General features: G+C 40.8%; 1 protein-coding gene across 1 annotated transcript in view; it reads right to left on the bottom strand.

Moving 5' to 3' along the window:
• Window positions 1-299: 299 nt before the first annotated feature.
• zzef1 (zinc finger, ZZ-type with EF hand domain 1) overlaps window positions 300-22427 on the bottom strand; it is a 49685-nt gene continuing 27557 nt past the window's right edge. Inside the window, exons 38-54 of the mRNA XM_033650447.2 lie at window positions 22113-22308; window positions 21849-22012; window positions 20063-20343; window positions 19720-19894; window positions 19424-19556; window positions 19110-19336; window positions 17903-18211; window positions 17713-17813; window positions 17474-17609; window positions 15475-15834; window positions 15237-15380; window positions 13824-13992; window positions 13606-13704; window positions 13296-13461; window positions 12092-12242; window positions 7181-7252; window positions 300-4901 (exon numbers count right to left, since the gene is read on the bottom strand). Of these exons, the coding sequence (XP_033506338.2) occupies window positions 4821-4901; window positions 7181-7252; window positions 12092-12242; window positions 13296-13461; window positions 13606-13704; window positions 13824-13992; window positions 15237-15380; window positions 15475-15834; window positions 17474-17609; window positions 17713-17813; window positions 17903-18211; window positions 19110-19336; window positions 19424-19556; window positions 19720-19894; window positions 20063-20343; window positions 21849-22012; window positions 22113-22308 (2964 nt within the window). The 3' untranslated portion in view covers window positions 300-4820. The remainder of the gene's footprint in view (window positions 4902-7180; window positions 7253-12091; window positions 12243-13295; window positions 13462-13605; window positions 13705-13823; window positions 13993-15236; window positions 15381-15474; window positions 15835-17473; window positions 17610-17712; window positions 17814-17902; window positions 18212-19109; window positions 19337-19423; window positions 19557-19719; window positions 19895-20062; window positions 20344-21848; window positions 22013-22112; window positions 22309-22427) is intronic.

A 22427-nucleotide genomic window follows, 5' to 3' on the forward strand; every position in this document is an offset into this window, starting at 1 on the left:
AGGCATACCAACGTTCTGGACAAAAACAGAAATGGACTGAATGTTGGGCTGCAGAAAGGCGTTTTTGTCTGCAGGGATGTCTGTAATAAGAGATGTACTTGTTCTCTTGAGGTAAAAGGGCGAGAAGCAGTGTGAAAGAGAACTATTGACGTTGGTGTTGGATCACTGAGTACAGTATCTGCTGGCAGTGAGTGTGTGGGCCCTAATCAATGCCGACTGAGTGATCGATACATTATTTGTTGGTGCACAGAAATCCTCTGTTGAGCCTACACACAGAAAAGATGACAGCATAAGTTCTATTTAAGTCATTTCTATTTTTTATTAGAAATGGATCACATTTCAACCCAAGCAGTACATGTTTTCTCTTTATTTACCTTCAATGTGCCATGCATACAAAATCAGAATCAAAGTGTCCATCTGTTAGTGCCCAATAAAGTCTATATTTGTAAGGGGTTGATATCAAAGTCTTTCTCCTGTGCAATTAATATTCACAGATATGTACATTCAAATTAGTCAGCCTCAAACATCAAGCATCCTCGCCAAAAAGAAAACCAACATTAAAAGTAAAAAGTTACAAAAAACTTCAAATTAAACAATATATTTCTCTTTTTTAAAATATAATTAATAACTATTCGGCTAACATGAGTTAAATTATGATTGCTTCATTTTTAACCATAGGCACGTCGTAGATAGGTGAGGCGTCGCAGAAGCCAAATGGAGGCCATGTTATCTCTTCCTCTCTCCTCACTGCAGCTCATGTAAACAAAACCACCGAGCTATTTTACGGCCCTCACAGGGACCGTTTCAAAAATAAAAGTAAAAAATAAAAGACACAACAAAGTCTAAAGGTTTCCTCTGCTCCAGCTTCTCAACGGGTAGCGATCTGATATGTGACAGAGAAGGAACTCTCTTTGAGAGATGTTTCATGGCTCACAATGATTGGTTTCTTTGGTATAAACCACGACTTTCTGCAACTAAAACAATCTCTTCATCTGAAATGAATACAGTGATGATTGGAAAACAACTCCCGTCTACTCACTCTTTAAAACACATTTAGATTTGTCAACATACAAAACTCGATGCCTTCTTTAACAAGACTGATCTGTGATGATGTGGCTACAGGTGGATCTCAGCTTTATTCCAATGTGGGGTTGGTGTAATGTGATTGAAAGAACATTTACATAGAGCTGCACAGTTAGTCGACTGACAGAAAACTTTTTTGATCATCAAATAATCATTTAAGTAATTTTTAAGCAAAAAAAAGCCAAACATTTGTTGGTTTCATGCTTCTTAAATGTGAAAATTTGATGCTTTTCTTTGTCCTACACAATTATAAACTGAATAATTTGGGATTCTGCACGTTTGGTTCAGATAGAACAAACCATTTGAAGACGTCACCTTAGGCTCTGGTTACGTATCAGCTCGTTCTCTTTTCCAGGTCATCAAATGCCAATGCTTTGCCATGCCCCTTGGTGTGCAACACTGATGCTGAAGGCACCCTTTGGTGTCTCTATGAGACACATGGGCTGTCAGCGAACTCCATTGTAAACACATTGACTGCAGTATCTGACACTGACAACAAGTGACGTACTTAGATCACTCACTTGTGGGGCTGCAATGGTATGAGATTTTCAATGGACGATAACTGTCTCAGAAAATATCACAGTTTCATGGTATACCTTATTACATTATTACTAACATCAGTTACAATGACGGTTAAACCATTTTCTTTTAAATGGACGTATGTTTAAAAAGTCTGACAGGCAGTCAAGAAAGAAAAGAGATGTGCGGGATTCTCCATCCGTAGATAAGCAAACGCACATGGTATGATTACTGTCAATTTTCATACCACGGTATAGCATGAAATCTCTGTGCTACTGCAACCCTACTCCTGTGACACATTTACATCACATTACATTTGTACTTTAACCAAAAACATGATGTTTTTTCTCACTCTAACCAAGAAGCTTTGAGCCCAAATCTACCCCAGCCGGACAGTGTTAACCACGTTACAACAAGTCTTACCCAGGAGACAGCTGGGCATCACATACAGACACTAAAGGTTGCTTTCAATGTCGTATCATACGCTGAGAGGTGTGAGATTAAGCGCTGGTATTTGACAACCTGGGATGAGAACGTGTTGGACATTTTACTGACACAATAATTAATCGAGAAAATAACGGGCAGGTTAATGGATAATGAAAATAATCATTAGCGGCAGCCAAACATTTAAGGAAGCGTCACACCACCTATCTGTCTAAGTACAAAAGATGAGGTAAGTCAGTATTAAAGAATTCAACTTTCTCAGTTTACAAAATATGTGACGTGTTACAAGTGAGTAAGTGGGATAATGTGTCTATTTTACAGTCATCTTTATGTTTATCAGTGCGTCAACTCAGTTCAACCCCAAATCAAAAATATGCATTATTTCTCGTCTGTAGTGCTATTTGTCAATCTAGAATGTTTCAGTTTGAGTTACATAGTGTCGGAGATATCGGCAGTATGTTTGCCTTCTCTCCAGTATAATGGAGCCAGATGGCACTCGGCTTGTGGTGCCAAAAAAGGGTGACAAAAAAATATAAATAAATAAAAAAATTTAAAAACTCAGCAGCAGTGTCTCTTTCCAAAAATCATGACCCAGTTACTCAAGATAATCCACAGACCTTGTTGTGAGCAGTTTCATGTAGGAACTATTTTCTTTCTACTGAACCACAGATACTAACTGTATCACCGTGCAGAAGAAAGCGTACAGCTATTGCTAGCTCACCTAACACCACTGAGCTAGCTAACGTTACAGCTCACCTGAAGACGATGACATTGATCTTGCGCTGTCCTGAGAACAAGGCTCTCTTCCATGAGTAGAAGCTCATTTCCTTTAGGGGATGTCAATAACTCTTTAACCACTAACTGACCACAAGAATTTTGACTGATTAAAATCACCAATTAAACAGTTAAAAATCTATATAAGATATAATGTACTGGCACCACAGGGGAAGATGATGAGACAGCAAAGTCTGCTGCTGCCTAGCCTGTAGTCACAAGGCATCACCGTAGCAGTGCCATGATGTTGCTGCTGGGAGACGACTACAGCACCCCTAAGCAAGCTACTGGCCCAGAGGCAGAGGTGTACACATTTATGAGTCCTCTTCACTGGTGGAAAAAAATCTGCAAACCTTCTGTTGCTGCCATTACACTGAACAGGCAGTCCAACATCTGCCCAGTCAGTGCAAGCTATCAAAGCAGCAGCAGCTAACCTTGGACACAAGGCTGTTAAACAGTCCTAACAGATGCACGCTTTCTTCTGCTCAGTGATACAGTTGGCAGGCGTAGTTTGGTAGAAAAAAAAATAGTTCCTACATGAAACTGCTAACAACGAGGTCTGTGGATTATCTTGAGCAACCAGGTCATTTCTTGACAGAGACATTGCTGTTGAGTTTTTCAAATGTATTTCTTTAGCACTTTGAGCACCACAAGCCGAGTGTTATCTAGATCCATGACATTCAAGAGAAGGCAAGTATCTCCAACTCTCGGCAAATCAGAACAAAACAATTTATTTAATGAATAGCACTACAGGTAAGAGGAAAAATATGTAGCTTTGATCTGAACTGTCCCTTTAACAAGGACACTCAATTAAATGTTTATAAGTGATGCGAGGGCATGACGATCCATCTGAGCATTAGTGAGAATCAGCAGCTGTTACAAATATTAAACAAGATATTGGGACATGATTATGAATTGAATTATGAATTCAATTAATTTATAACTCAGTTTTTGTTTCACTGCTGTGAAAAATAAATCAGGACTCTCAAACTCAACTTCACATTAGATAAAATAATAATTAATAAATAAATCAGTGGATAAAACTGAAGGCCTTTAAGAGATTCTGTTTCTCAATGACTTTTTTTTTTGCTGTTATTAATCTTAAATTGACATCATGATGGTCTTTCATTCATTCACTAGTGATGGAGTGAATATACTTCAACATATTGAAAGAATAACATGGAGGAATGCATTGCAATAGTATATTATCACAGTTTTCCCTCAGCTTTAATGTTCATTCTCATCCTATGCAAAGCTTATGGCTATTTGAGTATCATCTCAATTCTGTTCAGCAGCGCTGAAGTGAGTCTTAGTGCACATTACACATGACATACTGATCCTTCCCTTCAACAGGAGCCCCAAAAACACCATCCTCTATTTCTGTTGCCAGGAAAGGAAGAATAGGGAAGGAAAGAAGGAAGAAAGGAAGTATAGATCAAATGAAAGAAGGAAGGAAGGAAGGAATGAGCTAGTAGGTCAGAACTTTCTCCCCATGGTGACTAATGAGACTCCACTGTCCTGGACAGTATTTTTAGGATGCTCTACATGTCCACAGAGACACGCAAGTCGCCAAGGTGACCTGTTTTCACCATGATCAACTATGTAACCCAGAGTGGCTGCTGTTTAGGAGGAACAAAGGCAGGAAAAAAAGGAATATACTTCCCCTTGAAGGTCGCGAATTTGGCACACTTCATGTCCTTTAGCACGGCATCTTCAAGTAAAAATAAAATAAAAATAGACCCCCAGCAATTGTTCCTGTTGCAGTGAATGCACATGCTGATAAACTGGATTCACCTAAGGCAAAAAGGATTGTGAGTAAATGTGGAAAGTGCTCTGTGAGTTGCCCTCCACAGCTCCTGCACTGCAGAGAGTCAGCGCAGTGGAGGGGTCCTTTTAGACAGAAAGCACCGGATGGTCAGTGCTCTCCATCCTCATGTTCAGAGTGAACCAGCTGAGTCAGGATGCGTCCCTTCAGGTCCTCCTCTCCCTCAGTGGAGCTCTCAGGGGGACATGTTGAGCAGCTTTGTAGATTTATTGGGGTAATTGATCGCCAGGCTGATGGCAGCGATGTTCTTCAGAGCCTACACAAAAAATGAATGACACAGAGAATTAGGAGAAAAAAAAAATCAAACACTGTGAACTTATAAAACGACACGTGAGTTCTTCACCTGGGCTGTGCTCTGCATGTTGAGTGGTGACAAATGGAGGGTGACTAAACTGATGAGTCAAGGACTTCTGTGCTGTTTACGTCACCATATTTAATAAACAAAAGTGCTCCACAGATTGAACTGCCCTCTGTGCTTTTGTTCTCTACACTCACATTTGTTCAAGTCTGCCTGCAGGATGATGATATCAGTTCTATTCCGTTGTCAAATTAATTTTGAGTAAACTTTTGAAACATCGCAAAAAAGAAATGGGAAATCAAGGCGCTTCTATCAATCGGTTCGGAACAAATACACTAGTCTACGCAAAGTGCAGTTTGGTCGGAAGTTGGTGGTGTAGGCTACGCTTTACACATGGCTGTAATCCACTACACACAGCAGAAGATGTAGTGGCTTTGAACCAAAAACATAAAAGTTGCAGTGGCAATCAAACCATCTATGAAAGAGCAGAGAGGGGTCCATAGGAATTTGTTTCAGTCATGCAAGTTTTAATTGTTCTCTCCAGGCCCCCAGGAAGTGCACCAGGCTTTGAAGCCAATTTTCATTGTGGCCAAACAGTGGTACTGCACTTTGCAGGGTCTGTCATGCGATGCCACTGGGCCCAAAAAGACTCTCTCTCATAGACTTACATTGGAAAAAGATGTCTATAAACCAGCGGACAGATTTAAAATGTACTAGTTCAATTAAGATATTCAAACCTACACAGTTTACAGGGCAACAAGGAGTTTTATAAAGTTGGGATACTTAAAGAAAACACTTAAGCGGGATTCATAGTTGCCAAAGCCTGTCTGCGTGTACGCATGTATGCGTGTCATCTGTGCGCTCTGGTGCTTTGAGAAACACACCCCTGCTTATAAATGCATAATCTCTAAGCTTGTTCTGTACATTACTCATTTAAAAATACTGAATAGTGATGGACAACAAGGAAGTCTGATACAACTTCTGGTTACAGCAGCTGTGTCCCAGTGTCAGTGGCACTGAAAATACTTTATTTCCTACGACACCAAATGCATTTATTTTTAGGTCTGAAAGAAAATATTTATACTCCAACCAGCACTTTCACTCTTGTGGCTGTTCAATAATTTGTCATTTTCAAAATTTTATCTTGAAAATCCCCTTCACCCAGTGGTTTCCTTGGAGGTGAGATGCCCATTACAGCTCCAGGTGGTGTCCCGACACACAGCAGCACTCTCTGATTTTGCTGTCAACGTGCTCAGATGGTTTAATGGACAATTCCTTTGCTCAAACACTGGTTTCTTACACTGTTATCTGTGTTTAATCAAGTGAATAAGAGGATAAATAAAAGCTGTGGAGGGATCCTCTGAACATTGTATAACATGATCCTCTGAACACTGTATAATAAACTCACCAAACATAACAGGCCATGAGAGCAGGTCAACTTGAAAAGAGGAGTTGAAGATAATGTCGTCCCCAGTGGGTAAAACTGTTTTGCTGTGGTCGGCTTTGGAACATTTTTCCAACTCTTTGAAAGTGAACCTCGGCCAATTTACTTTTGGACTTTGCATCATAACAGTTATGACTACTGCCAAGTCATCTATGGTTTTGTTTTTTAACCTGACAGGTATTAGGTAACGGCTCAACAGAACCGCCCACAGTGTTTTTTTCACCACCCCGCATCCTCTGCTCCTCTTAACTGCCTTCAGGCTCCTCTGCTGCATCACAGGCTCCACAGCACGGAGAACGCTGTGGCTCGCTGTGCCACAAATTCTAATGCACTGTAATTACCAAATACATTAGTCCTGAGAGCGGCCCACACATATTCAAAACAAGGGAAGGGAGGTGCAGAGGGAGCTGCTGGGTGTCAACAGCTTGGTGATTCACTTGCAAAAGAGACTCTGGCCACGAGCTGACTCACAGCGTCTGAAGACCACTTAACCAACGAGGCTGCACGTTGCGTAATATTACAACACTTCAGGGTGCACGGACAATTTCTTTGAGCTACTATCATCCACGTCAGGCGGCAATTCACAACCCAAAACATCAAAGATCACCTGAGAGGGACCTCGCTGAAGGCAGGAGTTTGACTTTAGAGAGGCAGAGATGTAATTCACAACCCAAAACATCAAAGGTGACCTCAGATGGCCTCGCTGAAGGCTCGCCTCCGAGTTTAGCAAAGGCAGAGATGAAAAAGTTATCAGTGGTTATTATGCAAAAATAAAAAAATAAAAAAAACTTACCATTGCAGTGTGATTGAGGAGCTGCTCGTCAGTGGTCATGGCTAACAAGTACTCCTGGAGGATTCCCTGTGCCTGAAACACACATCAAGAGGTCGTTAACAAACGCAGCTTGAACAGAAACACAGATAACTTCACAGGCTGGATATGAACAAGAGGAACTTCCCGACACAGACAACCCTGAGAGGTTACATAAGGGATGAATTGAGTTATAAATGAGGCCTGGTTCCCTGACCACTCTCCATCTCCATCTCAGCATCAAATTGAACTGAGGAATGTTGGAACAGTTAATCAAAATTATAAACAAACTAAAGAGCGCTTCCACTAAAGCCCAGCGGGAGAGACGTACCTCGGGTTACATAAGCACACAGAGTTGGGGAAAACAGATAAGACGACATGGCAGCTAAATGGGCTGAGACTGGAGCTTTTACAGAGCTGGAGACATAGTCCAGAGCCCCGATCCTCCATCCATCTCACAGCACCCCCAATGTTTATGCTGGGGAACATCCTAGGACGATTTGTACAGTCAGTAGTGCGTGACATACCGTTTTGATCCCTAAATATAACTTTCACTTCCTGGGGTAGAGAGTTCGTGGAATCTCAGTGGATCTGGCCGTGAACTCTGTGTGCGTATGAAAGACTAATGCTGGAAAGTGAACAGCAGACTAAACCTTTAAAATAAGCGGGTTCTAGGCTTAGACCTAAAATGGCCACAGAGGAGTCCATCATGTGTCCAGCCTCATTAGCTCATTAGCTTCTCATGTTTTGGCAGTAGTGTCATTATGGAGCTGTTGAACTCAGCTGTGGGGCTGCAGCTAACGATATTTTTCATGTTCATTTATCAGTCAAATATTTTCTTGATTAATCAATGAGTTGTTGGTCTATAAAATGTTAGAAAATGGTAAAAAGAAAATTTCTAAAAGCCCAAGATGATGTCCTCATTTTACTGTAACCGCATTCCTTGAACCCATCGGCTGTATTCGGCGTCTGACTTCCGGCAGACGGCGATACAGCCTCTGGGGGCAGACCTCCAGTAGCGTAGAATATATTAGCCGCATGGTATCTTTCCATGGATGTGGAGTGAAGCAAGGGAGCAAAAGGGTCAGTCTGTAACAATTTTATTGGATGATGGATTAAAAAACTGCATACAAGAATTTTGGACTTGGTGCGCCAAGGCCTTAAATATCACGGAGAGAAAGAGAGACTGAGTCTACATCATCCTCGCAGCATGTTCAAGTCACAGTGAATTAGGGAAATGTAAAGCTGAAAGCAGTCGCAAATGTGGTTACACTTTCCAGAACTTGACGCAGACAACGCTCACTGCAGTATTTGCGATGCAAAATGCAAAGCTGGCCAGGGCAACATGTCTAACCTGTCGAAACACCTGGTCAAACACCAAATATAACTGAAGCTTTATTTTATGTTTTTACTTGATTTACATTGCTTGTATTATTTTCGTGTATTGACCTTTTGTGTGCTTGTTTGTTTTCTTGCTTGATTACATGACTTTTGTGTTTGCTTATTGTGCTAACTGAGGTGAGATTCCTTATAAGCCCCTGGGGGTTTCTTAAATCTCACCTGCACAACTTGTTCCTCTTTTGTTGTTGTATTTCTGTTGTTTTTTTTTGTGCCAATAGAGTTTGCTGTGTTAGCTAGCCTGAAAGTCAAGTCCCCCGCAGCAGCTGCAGCTAACGTTAGCACGCCTGCAGCCAGCGCCGATCAAGTGGAACCCTCCATGGACGATGAAACTTTACGTAAGGGATCATTAGGTCATTAATTAGATAGCTGGATGAGTTGTTGTTGGAGATAATTTTTGGACATATTTTTTTACAATTGAAATTACTTTTTTGTCATTACAGAGAGAGTAACATACTCAAAACGACTCTTGGGCACTGGAACTGAGTCCCAGGTACTGGTACAAATGTGAATGTTGCCCAGCCTTACCTTGGTCTGCACTAATCCTTACTTTTCATGGGTGGTGACAGATGGTCCACTGTGTTGAAAGTAGAGTATACAACTGTTGGATGTTTCCCAATATTTATGTCTATTTCAGGACAGATTTTAAATAGTGACTCTCCTTCACATTAGCCTCACAACAGTCCTCCCTTTTTAGAATATCCTCTATGAACAAATGCAGCTGTAAACACATCCTGAACAGTGAATCCAGTGTGGATGATGTACAGCCGAGTTGTCGCCTGCCTGTGTAACCCAGTTCAGAATCACATTTACTAGCTTGATTCAGGTTCAAATAAGAGCCACTTGAAATTTCATGTAATAATTTGAGCAACATCTCGAACAGAGTGCAACACCAATCACCACTCCCCGTGACAGCTGCCACAAGAGGTAGCAGCTGTGTGGATTTTTATTTCACTGGTTTTTATTTTCACTGTGAATGGGTCAACGGATCTGTTTTGAAACAACCACCGTGCAACAAACAATGCCGTCCATGTAACGTCAGGAGCTGGAGGTGATGAACCACTGCGGCACACATGTTTGTGTTGATGAGAGACAAGGTCATGTTCTGTGATGATGCTCTGCTAGATGGAGGCACTCAGACGTGCCACACACTAACATGTGTCTATCATTGCGAACAGTGTAGTGTCCATGAAGGGCATTCCTGGCAAAACTCTGTAGAGTACTGCTACTGCCCCCTGGTGTTTGTCCACACGCATTGCTCCACTCATTCTCCCTCACATGAAACAACATTGAGTTCAGATGGGAGCACAGAAATGGCAAGTCGTCTGATGTAATTTTATTGTCAGATCAGCTGCCTTAGGCCTCAGCATCCAGAGCAGGAGGAAACAGGAGGGCTTTTCTGGGACTGTCTGCTTCAATTGCATCTACAGATGGGAAGCTCCTGGCTGACAGCGTGCTCATAATCCTTGAGAATTCTCTTAATCAATAATTCAAAACGATTGAGAGCGGGAGAGAGAGCCCATCACAAAACAGATAGCATCTCTTCCTCTCCCCAGCAGTGTGTGGCACTGTGCTGTCTGGCAGATGGCAGGGCCGGGCTTTGGCCCCGAGCCCGGCGCAGAACAGGTGGGTGGACGAAAAACACGCTCATCTCAGAGAGACAGATATAGACGAGAGAGGTGAAGAATAAAATGTTGACTACATTTTACTCTCATCATTTCAGTAAAATTGCCTCAAACTGAAAATGTTATCATGCCTCAAAAACAACATGGAAAGGTTGTCATAACCTTTTAAATCCAGTCCTTCCCTTTTTACATTTAACCCTCACCTAGCTGACAGTACAGGTATCAGACACTTCATTTGCTTTTTAAGACCATTTCAGATAAGACCATTTTCTTTTATTCAAGCATTGCAGGTAAGTAAAAAGGCCAGAAGTATATATGTGGTCCTGTGCAGAGGAAGGTTTTATGTAAAAATATGGTTATTAGACTGAGTTAAATTTAGGCCTGTGTATCATTTAAAACATTATGATACCAGTTCCCCTAAAGTAACCCAGACACCAATAAAGTATTTTATTTGAACCCCTTTTTTCTACTTCATTCGATACCAATCATGTAAATGGAAGCATTCAGTTGTGTAAAATGACACCACCATTCATTCGGTGGCATCTCTGCAAGCTTAACTCCCAACTCCATTAAATACACCACGCTCTACCTCACCATACCACAGACTGTAGGGGTGGTAGCTGCTGCAGTAGTCAGCCAATCACACGTTGCATTACATTGAAGAACACTCGCAATTATTGGCTGTGAGCAAAACCATACAAATAATAATTTGTTTCTAGATCTGGGTACAGAAAGGATCAAATGCAGGCACCGTTTCAGTACTACTTGGTACTGGGTTATTTCAGACAATACCTTAAAAGGCATCGAGTACAGCCCTAGTTAGGTCAGCCCTAAGTTTTAAGATTTGTAACATCAGAAATATGCAAAACAGCTTGACTCATTTTGACAAAAAGATGGATGGATAAATGAAATTAGATAAAATGTTTTTAATTATGAAGACAAATTCAAATTTAAGGACGTTTAATGCCTTTATTATAACACTAACAACACATGTAGACTTGAAACATATGGGTAATTAATTTGTCGATCAACAGAAAATTAACTGGCTACTATTTTGATAGTTGGTAAATCATTTAAGACATTTTCTGAGCTAAAGCGCCAAATATTCACTAGTTCCACTTTGGCAAATATAAGGCTTTGATGCTCTTCTTTGTCATGTATGAAATTAAACTTAATATCTTTGTTATCTGGATGGGTCGGGTTGATGCTTTTCTTTTTCATGTATGATATTAGATGAAACATCTTTGGTTTTGTCGGATAAAACAATAAATGTGAATATGCCAGCTTTGGCTTTAGGAAACTGTGATGAGCAATGCTAACCATTGTCTCACATTTTATAGACAGAATTGGTAATCAAGAAAATAATGAGCAGATTAATCAGTGATGGAAATGATTGTCAGTTGCAGCCCTAATTATGTATATTCTGTAACAGCTTGTTCGAATTCTGTACATGAAGCCAATCCATGTTTTTATGGCTTCACTGTTTCATCAAATGTGAATATTTTTGATGTTTTATGCATCATTTTGTTCACATTTATCCAAACATTCTGTCATCTTCAGAAACCTTGAGATCTCCACTAAAATATGCAATAAAGTTAAGTGGGTTTTGGCTGCAGTGTGAGAGTTAAGCTGACCTTCTGGTGTGTCTGTGAGGTTTTTACACAAACAGCCTTGTTGAGTCTACATTCAACTGCAAAGTCAAGAATGCTGCCATCACAGCAGAGAGAGCCGACTACATATACCTGTATGACCTCCAAACCTTAACAACACCTATACAGCCTCCAGCTTTAACAACACCTACACAACCTCCAGCTTAAACAACACCTTCTGTACAACACTGCATGTGGCCTGCAAATGTGTGTGTATCACTCACGATGGCCCGGGCCTCTGCGATGAAGAAGAGTTCAGTGAGGGCTCTGTGAAGAGGCAGCAGCACAGTGATACTGGTGGGATCCTGGCTCAGGCTGTTTTCCATGGACATGAAGAGCTGCCACAGAGGTCGCAGCAGCGTCAGCTCACATGCTCTGGAGGGAAAACACATCAAGAGTTAGATGAACAAACGCATGGACAGAATGGGATGATAAAGAGCCAGACTGTGAGAAAAGCAAAGCAACTGGAGCAATTTCAATGAGTCCAACTTGATACATTTACCAGGACTTAAGGGGAAACTTAGGAACTTTTGAACTGGAGTTATGTGAGGTATTTATCCATAGTCAGGGCATTACAGTAGATATCAGTCTACCTGCCATAAACCTACAGGGTTGTTACGTTATGTGAGAGAGTCCCCTGTTTCTGTGTTAACTAACATACCATTTAAAGAAAATATTAAAATGGGAATACAATTCTCACATATTGTGTGATGCTCAGCTGAGTTAGTTTGCATTTATGCAAATTCCTAAACACATCCTTTACCTCATTTCCGTGGTGACTACCACGACATGAGGGATTTATCAACAGGTTACCCCAAGTAGCACTACTTAGGCCCAGGTGGATGAGCCTTATCCTCAAGTGAGTATTACTTTGGGTGTCCACACATAGATATGGAGGATGGAAGCTGCCAAAATCAAAAATAAATGAATCATTTGATAAATATCTTCTATCTCCAAAAATAATATTAAAAGCGATCGTAGGAATTGATGAAATGTGACAGATTCATATTTCTGTTTTAATTTGCTGCTTAGTTTATTTACCTTTGTGTTAATTCCTGTATTTATTTACTTTTCTGGTAAGTTTTGCCTTCATTTATTTAATTATTTATTAATATTAGTTTTTTAGTTTAATTATTTATCTTTGCATTCACTTTTTATTTAACTTAAATAAAATTTTAAATTAATTTATTCATGTATTTCTTTATTAACTTATGAGAAAAAAGCAACATAAATAAATAAAATAAAAAGGAAACATTAAATAGGAAAGGAAATAATCAGGGGTTGTAAATACATAAAGAAGCAAAATACAGCTTCAGTCCTCCATAAATATGAGCCAACAGTTTTAATGAGATTTCACTGACGACAAAAAAGTGCGAGAAGCATTGAAGATGGTTGAAAGGAAACAGATAGAAATGTTTGGACTCTTACGTCTGGGACTGGCACTGCAGGAGGCGGAGCAACAGGTGAATGGCTTTGAGACGCTGGTTCCCGGTCTGGCGACAGGCCACGCCCACCTGCCACTCCCAAATGTCAGCCAGCGGCAGGTGACCGAGCACCTGCTCATCTGCTAACATCTGCTTCAGTATCTCAAAACCTGATTGGAGACAAGACAATGTGCAGAAAGGGGCGACGATGTGACCAACCTATGGATTCAGTTCAGTAACTTACAGAGCTGCTCTCTACCTAATGAAGCAATGTGAAAGGAAAAGGAGTGCGTGTCTGTTTTATTGTGAAGTACCTGTCTGGAAGCGTCCTCTGTGGCCTCCTGTCACGGTGAACTTGTAGCCCCACTCTGTGTTGCTCATGTCAGACATGAATCTGTAGTATAGGGTATCACCTGAGAGAAACACACACAAAACACATGTTGATGAATTTAAATACGATAGTCAAACCATCTGAAATGCAAACACACAGACACAAAGAGCAGAAAGGAAACTTAAAAAAACAATTTCTCACCAGGAATCTCAAAATCCGACCATTTCTGAGGGGAGCCACTGAAGTTGTGGACATCCTGCAGGAAGTCGCTGCTGCTGGACATGATGAGCTCATCACAGCCTTCCTCTGTGTAGCAGCGGGAGTCAAATTTTACTGAAAGATAGATGGCCCCCGGGATGTGCACCTTGTCCTTAAGAGAGAAAAGATGGACACAATAGACTCTTCAAGCAAAACAAAATAAGACAGGCCATGTTTCGAATAAGGATCTGTACTAGGGTGGGGTAAAAAGACGTATTCAGTCAATGTATATAGTAATTGCTGCCCAAACTTCCACATGTAAACATGACTTTTCTTTACCTTTTTTATTATTTCTTTTTACGATTTAAAAATGGTTAAAATCTTATTTAAAAAGCTGAAAAATGTTTATGCCCCTCAACCCCAGACTTTTTTTTTTTTTTTAATCAATAATTAACAATAACAGAGGAACCAACTAACATAATGATCCATGTTGAATATTAGTAAAATAAAGGCCAGCATGATAGCATTAACAAACTTGTTTGTTGCTTTTCCCTACATAAAACATGTTCTTTCAACTTTGTTTCAATCCATCTTTTACCCCGGTCATCGACAGGGACATACCCCACAGCTTGACAAAACCTGGTTTAAGGGCTCAGTATTAGATGCTAGCTGCTGCTGTGTTAGCTTGTGCTAACTGGGCAGCCGTTAAACTGCCTGGGAAGTGAGCTGCTCCAGACTCTGGAGACTGTGCCTCAGTGCTGCTTCTATGTAACGGCAGCAAAAGAAAGTTTGCTGATTTTTCGCATCTTCAGTGTTATGGTTTAATAAACTAATCAAAGTCTGGTTGTTCAATAAATGATTTTCGACTTGCATTTGTTTTCCATTGTTGGACAATTTACAATTCTTATTCCTAAGTTACATTTTTATGAGTATTCAAGTACTCTATAATAATTTAATGCCAGTACTTGAATAAGGAAATTACTTAAAATGCCCATTCCTAATGAATATATATATAGTCAGTGCCATTTCACTGAGCATCAATCTCTTGTTTATGTGCATATTGTCCAAAAAAACAGACTTGATGCTTAAATAAAACCTTCAGGTTGGGGTGATGCCTGTAAGATGCAGCCCAGACATGAACCTGCACAGAGCCGATGCAGACAGCTGCATAGATTAAAATGAGAACGAATCTGTTGAGTGAGACTTGTGAGTGTAAAGAGTGTCTGATTAGCCTGCAGTCCAGACACAGGGTAAGTTACTGTCTAACCCAGATGTGCTCTCAGGTACTGAAATTTGTAAAATCGATACTCGGTGTTACCAATATAATTCAGCCAGTACCATAGACTGTGTAAAACAAGGTGAGGGTTCGGAACCAAACCGAAAAACACAGAAAAGAAATAAAATCAGTTTACCCACCTCAAAGTTAGTGTTGTTGTCATACGGGTGTTTGGACTCTCTGATCTGCACAGCCATACCCGGCTCCTCCATAAACTGGCAGGCAGTGAGGGACAGACTGCACAGCATACTCTGGCTGCACCCCTTCAGCACCCTCTGGAGAATCTGTTTATTAATGGATTATTACAATCACATTAATCCAACAAAAAAAAAGTTTCGTATGTGGAAATCACATTTGTACATACAACACAAACTCCACCTTCTCCCAGAGCGGCCTCTCCTCCAGCTGCATCAACATGTCCAGGATGTAGGCCATGTGCGAGGCACCGTTCAGCTCCAGTGCCTCCTCACTCAGTGCTGCCTCCATGGGCCAGTCGGCCAGCAGAGAGGCCAGCACGTGGCGGGCGTACAGCGTGGCGATGGCCTGGTTGACCTTCACCAGGTATTGACGAACTGCCCGGTTGCTTCGCACATCCAGCTCCTTGTGCAGGAGCGCTGAACTTTTGGTGCGCCTCTGTTTGGCGTAGCTGAGCTGTAAGTCGCTCTCTGAATTTGTGATGAGCTTCTGGGCCACCACGTTGATTTCCTCCGTGGCCTTTTCACAGTGACTGGGTTTAGACTGAGGCGAGGGGATAGATCAGAATACTGACATATTAAAAACATCACCTCCAAACTTATCGCAGAGTAAGTTAACTCTTCTTGTCATAGTTAGTAATGTTTATGTTGGTAATGTGTAGATCTGCAATGAATAGTCGATTACTGGATTTATTTTGATAAGAAATAATAGTAATATAATATATATCAATAATAATAATGATATTCCTAGGTTCTCAAATGTGAGGATTTGCTGCTTCCCTTGGTCTTTCATCATAGTAAACTTAATATTTTGGGGTTTGGAAATATTAGTTGGACAGAATATTGTTTCAGGCTCACTGTTTTCTACAGAAGCCGAGAGCAGCTGTGTTTGCATTTATTTTTTTAATGCCAATATCTCAAAATCGTAAGTCCATGTAGTTATTGGGATAACAAAGCTCTTTTTCTTGTGGTAATGGGTTAATTTATGTTGATTATTGAGAAAACAAAAGGCTGATTTCTCGTGATAATGAGATAATGTGTCACAATTTTTGTTTTCCCGAGATCATGGGATAGTTATGGAGAACTCAAAAATTAGCGTCTGGTTTATTTGATCACACCTGATTTCAGCCTTTAGGATCACGGTCATGACTGTCATGGATGATTCATAACTGAACAGTAAGGCATAAATGAGTAGTTCTGTTGGGTGCAGTTAACTTCATTAAAGCAGACAATCTCATTTTATAATAGCCACAGATTAGAAGCATGCTGTCTTAGATATAGTCTGTGTTTAGTCAGTGTTAAGGGGCGTGGTGAGGGCGGGATCAATATTATACAATTATCGATATTATATTCAACATTTTAAGACTTTTTGGCTCTGAACCCCACCATCTGGTCTATTGTGGGCTGGCTACACCATTTGCCTGTACCAGGACTGTTGTAGCTAACATTAGCTCTGGTTACCTCAATGCTGTCTTTGCATTGAGGTGATACTGTAGGCTTGAAGTGCAGCGGTGATAAGAAAACTCTTGTTTTCGTTGCACAATTTGCACATAACCATGCTCTTATCCAAGCTGCCATCAAGAAGTTTTTTTTTTTTTTTAAGCCAAGCAATGCTGTCTCGTCTTCCATCACTGTTCACCAAACTTTCTTCTGCGCTGACGTCACTCAATACATCATGTGCATCTTCTTTGCGGCTGGCAAACAAACTTTAGATGCATTACTGCCACCTACCGGGCTGGAGTGTGTGCATCAGTGTTACCGGTGTGCCAGAAACTTCATCTTTATTTCATTCTTCTGTCTCTCCTGATAGAAATGCTTTGCGTTCCTTCTTGGCGTAAAAGTATGTGACATTTTGTGTGTGTTCCATAAATACTGACTGCATGTATGACACTCCTCATCTCTGATAAACACTAATAAGAGGAAACTACCTTTTGTTTTCATTGATAACGGGTTGATTATTTATTATCTCACGATAACACATAAGTAACTCATGATCTCACAATAACGGCTTAAAAACATTTGCAGGCACAGCTGTTCTCGGCTTCCATAGTGTTCTAGTGTTTTGTAGACCAAATGATTATTCGCATTAATTGGTAACAAACATAACCATTAGCTGGTTGCAGCACTAGTAATGTGCCAAACATGTAATTCATAATTAAGCACATAACGTTTAAACAACTCACCACGCATGACACCACAATCATATCAGTGTCCACAGCCTTGGTGTTCCTCTCCTCAGAGCGAGGCCGCCTGTTAGGCTGCCACTTCTGAGCCAGGGTTCGGATCGTCTCGTCAGTTTTTATCTCTTCGCCATCAAATCTGAAAATAACACAAAGGCACAACAGTGTGAGATCGTAAAATATGACCTTTACCATGGTGGATCGTATAAAGAGAGTAAATTAAAAAGAAGAAATTGTCTAACCTCTTCTGCACCTCCAGGAAGAAGGAGTCCGTTCTCTTCATCTGCAGCTCATACATGGCTCGCAGGATGGGCAGAGGGGCGTTTAAGGCATCGTGGGTAATCTGCATTGAAAGAAAAAAAAAAAAAGACTTTAGATTATCAAATCCTACTGAATGTTTCTGCATGTATTATGAGCAGTATCACTCATCACCTGGAAGCAAATCTTTGTCTCCTCATCGAGACCCTCCAATGGGTCGGGCTTGTTGACGTCGGTGTCGTCAGCGCAGCAGCTGGAGTGGTCCGAGTCGTGCTCCTTGTCCTGCTCTCTCTGGTCCCTCTCTGGATCCTGGGCCATGGAGTGGATCTCCCTCTTGGAGGAGTAGAGCATGATGGAGAGGATCTCCAGATCTCGCAGCAGCCACAGCTTGCTGAAGCCCGTCCCTTTGCTGCACTTCCTCACCAGCAGCTGGGTCAGTCCTGACTGTTGGATGTCCTCCTGAGCTTGTTCTACTCCATGTTTCTATACAAGAGGACAAAAGTCAGAAAGTGAGAAAACCACCTCTTTATGTGATCTAGACCAGCTGACCAGCCTAGAAAAACATCTCTGATTTTGGAGTGATGTATCATAAAATTGTTAAAATTATTTTTGTTGTATATGTTTTCACAATTAATTCATTAACATCATTTTCATAGTTTTTGCCTTATTTATTCATTTACTTATATTATTTTCATATTTGGTTTCTTATCATGATCTAGTCTTTTTAATTATCAGTTAATGACTATAATAATTATTGTTTTCACTTATTTATTTATGTAATGATTTTTATTGGTTATTGTTATATTATTATTATCATTATTTATTTATTTATTTATTTATTAGGTGTGTTCGCCCCATGTCCATTTAATTATTATTATTATTATTATTATTATTGATAATAATAATTATTATTGTCTTCACTTATTTATCTATTTATTTTTATTTTTAAATGTGTTCTTCTTTCTTTGTCATTTTAATTATTTAATTAATACATTTATTTTCAATATATTGATATTCATAACAACAACAATAATAATGATAATAATAATTTCATTTATTTTTCACTAATTAATTAATTATAATAATTATTGTTTATTTATTTATTGTAAGTGTGTTCTTCCTTTGTATTTTTAATTATTTATTTAATCATAAATTTTTTATGTATATTATTTTTTAATAAATAAATACATTATTCTAATCATTATTGTTTGTGTTTTTATTTATTTTAGTGTGTTCTCCCTATGTCTTTTAACATTTTGTTTGATGTATGGAAAAGACAATACAATGTTTTCTTATCTTTACAATAAAAACATTTGAGACAAAGATTTCGGAGTGGTGATGAGATACATTACCACTCCACCATAGCAGTCATGGCAGGTACCTTCAGTGTATTGTAGAGGCCTTTCAAGGCCAACGAGAGAACCCAGGATGCCTCCACAGCATCAGGAGAGCCGTTGTCCTGGCTGGTCTGCAGCAGGTGGCTGATGATGGAGGTGAAATTGCTCAGGTAGCGGCTGAGCAGGGCCTTTGAGGAGCCCTGGCCCTCTAACTGCCCCGGAAGACCGGCAGCAGTGGAATCCTGAGACTGTATGAGTTGGTAGTCCTTCACTAGAAAAAGAGGAGAAAGCACACGCAGGGTTAATCCATGTTTAGTTTCTACACAACATTATTAGAGAGCGCCATGACTGCACCAACCTGTTTTCCTCTTGCGTGTCTTAACATCCACCACTGCGGCGTGGTTCTTTTCTGTGAAGTGTTTGAGCAAGATCATGTTGTGCTGTTCATTGGCGTTGTCGATAAACACCGTCTGGGTGCCCACACACAGCACCTGGCGCGCGCGCACACACACACACACACACACACACACACACACACACACACACACACACACACACACACACACACACACACACAGAGAGGAGTCACAGCTGCCCTCAGAGAAGCACGGAGCACAGTGTACAACTCTATACAGTGGGAAGCCTTTCACCTACCTCGGGGAAGCCCACCAGCACCAGCAAGGTGAAAAGGTTAGTGCGTTTGAGAGTTTGTGGCAGCTGCTGAATACAGTGGTCAGTGAAGGCAGCGATGACGGTGCTCCACTCATGACAAGCATTCAGACTGTGTAAAATATCTGCCACTGTGCACGCCCAGTCCAGACCAATACGACTGCAAAACACAGGAGAAGAAGAGAAAAGACTATTTAGTTTAGTTTTATTTCATTTTTACTGGTTAAATCCATGTAGGTGCAAACAAGTCCAGACGTGTGCAGGTGTGTCATTAAGAAAATAGATTTATAACCCACAAAACATTTCCCTTGTGTCATCCTTCTGTTACCTGTCTAAACAGACAGCCCCGAGGCTGAGGAGCAGCTGCGTGGTCTTCCAGCCCTGGGTGTCTGAACTCGCCGCCTCTCCTTGTGTTAGTAAGTCATATTTGTCTGCGAGGGCTTCCGTGACGGCGGCGTCTGCCTCCATCGGTGGGATTCGAAGCAGCAGCTGACCCAGCAGTCCCAGGGTCAGGTGGTAGGTCTCGTTGAGAGAGCCGGCATTGGAAATAACTGCCCGGAAGAGTTTGGGCAGGATGGAGTTGAGACTGGGCAGAGACAGAGTGCTGCCCTGAGGACACAAGACAGAGCATGAAAATGTGATCTGGAGATAACACGATAACACTACTGATGGAATACTGTGAGTGGCGAACATGTCAGGAACATGACTGGGTATTGGGTACAAAATGATTTCGTGTTTTACCTTCAAGTGTGGATAGATTTTGGTGCATTTGTTTACTTTTAAGTTTAATATCTGTCCATACAAACCCAATGTCACGCAACTCTTGGCAAGAAAGCAAATGGGCATATTTCCCAAAAGCTGAACACTTTCTTTACAATCACAAAGATTCCAAGGTTTGGCGATATGTTTAAATTTTCTAATCAGCCACCGTCAGCCCAACAACTGGCGATTGCCAATTTATTTGCATAGGTGTATGTGCTGTGTGCATCCTCTGACATCTGCTGTCTTTAATCTAAAAAATATTTTTTACTGAAACATTATAAGCTATGGGCTACTTTTCTTCAACTGAACAAAATAAATCACTGTGAGATCTTTGATAAACAATACGCTGTAAAGACGGGCCCAACGGCTGTCCGACACTATTTGAAGACGTAGCACTGCCTCCGCTTGCAGCCTCCAAATGAACAGTGAGATAAAATAACTATGCTAATAGATGATCACATACATGCAAACTGCACAACACAGATTTTTTGTCTAGTTCTCAAATATGATTTGAGTTAACTTGCTTTTAAGCACCAATCGATAAATGTTTAGTGAAGGACTCATCAGAAGAAGTGCATCATATGGCCCAACTCCAACTGCCTATCCGTACTAGGGATGCGTGCGATTAGCCGTCTTAACGATTAAACGCCCGTCCCCTCGCTAGTCGTCACCAGAAATATTAGACGGTTAAACCTATTAGTGTTTTATTCATATACAAGGCCGCTTCATTGTTATGCAGCTTTCGTCACTAGTGGGGGCTACAGAGCCGTCAGACAGCAGTCCCCCTCCCTGCAGTAATGCTCCAGTAGACTAGAGTTTAAAGCAGCAGGGTTGGAAATAGGAGAGATGTCCTCTCGCAAAACCAGCACGATTTGGCAGTACTTTGATCTAGAAAATGAATTCAGCAGCAATTCATCTTTTTTGAGATGTTATATTATTTGTTAACTTTAAGTGAGTGTTGTCAGATAAACTGTCTCGTACTTCAGTGGTATTTAAAATCCGACATGGTTGTTGAAGACTGTGATTAAAGGCTTCAAAGGCACACAATATTTTTTGGGACAATGTTTCAAATACTTAAATAAATAAATTGTGCTAAATTTTGACTGTTTTCTGAGTGTTTTCCTTTTTTTAGACTAGTCAACTAGTCTAAATTAAAATTTTCGTTTTGTTGACAGGGAAATTAGTCCCCAGGAACATCCCTAATTCATACATGCTTTGAATTGCGCTTTAATAATAATGAGTTCAATTCTTGAGGAGGTGGATCATTAAATTAGAAAAATAATAACAATTATCCCACCACCCCCCACTAATAGAATCTCAACCCAAAAAAAATGGTCTTTGGTTTGACGTACTGGTTTGGCTGGTGGCAGCATGGCTGCCAGTAGTCCCAGGATCCTCTCTCTGGAGCACTCTGAGAACACATGCTCCTGAAGGGGAACCTGTGGCAGCCTTTCATCTGTCTCCTTGACAGCATCAGATGATGGAGAGTTGACTGTTCCTGGACCGGCCTCTGAAGCTGAGGGGGAAAAAAAAAAAAACCAAAAACATACACATAACCCTCGATAAACAAAATCACAGAAACCAGCCTGGTGATAGTTATCTATCTCTGGACTTACGTCGGACCACAGGAGACAGGGGGTCCTCACTGGACACAGATGGAGTCTGACTGAAGCTGGGGGAGTCCAGGGTGTCTTGGGTAACCAGCTTCATTTTCTCCCCCTCTACGGTGCTCGGGGGGGACAACACCTCTGAAGGAGCAGGGGGAGGAGAGCCCACCTCCTTTGACTTTTTCTCTTTACCTGGTGGTTTACTCTGGTGGTGAGAGAAAAACAATAATTTAGTAGATTGATACCCAAACAGCATGAGCTCTTCAACTGTAAGAATAATAAATCCTGTCCATCTTCATTACAAATGTAACAAGTACACATATG

This window comes from Epinephelus lanceolatus, chromosome 11 (assembly GCF_041903045.1).
Source record: "Epinephelus lanceolatus isolate andai-2023 chromosome 11, ASM4190304v1, whole genome shotgun sequence".
NCBI classification, from domain to species: domain Eukaryota; kingdom Metazoa; phylum Chordata; class Actinopteri; order Perciformes; family Serranidae; genus Epinephelus; species Epinephelus lanceolatus.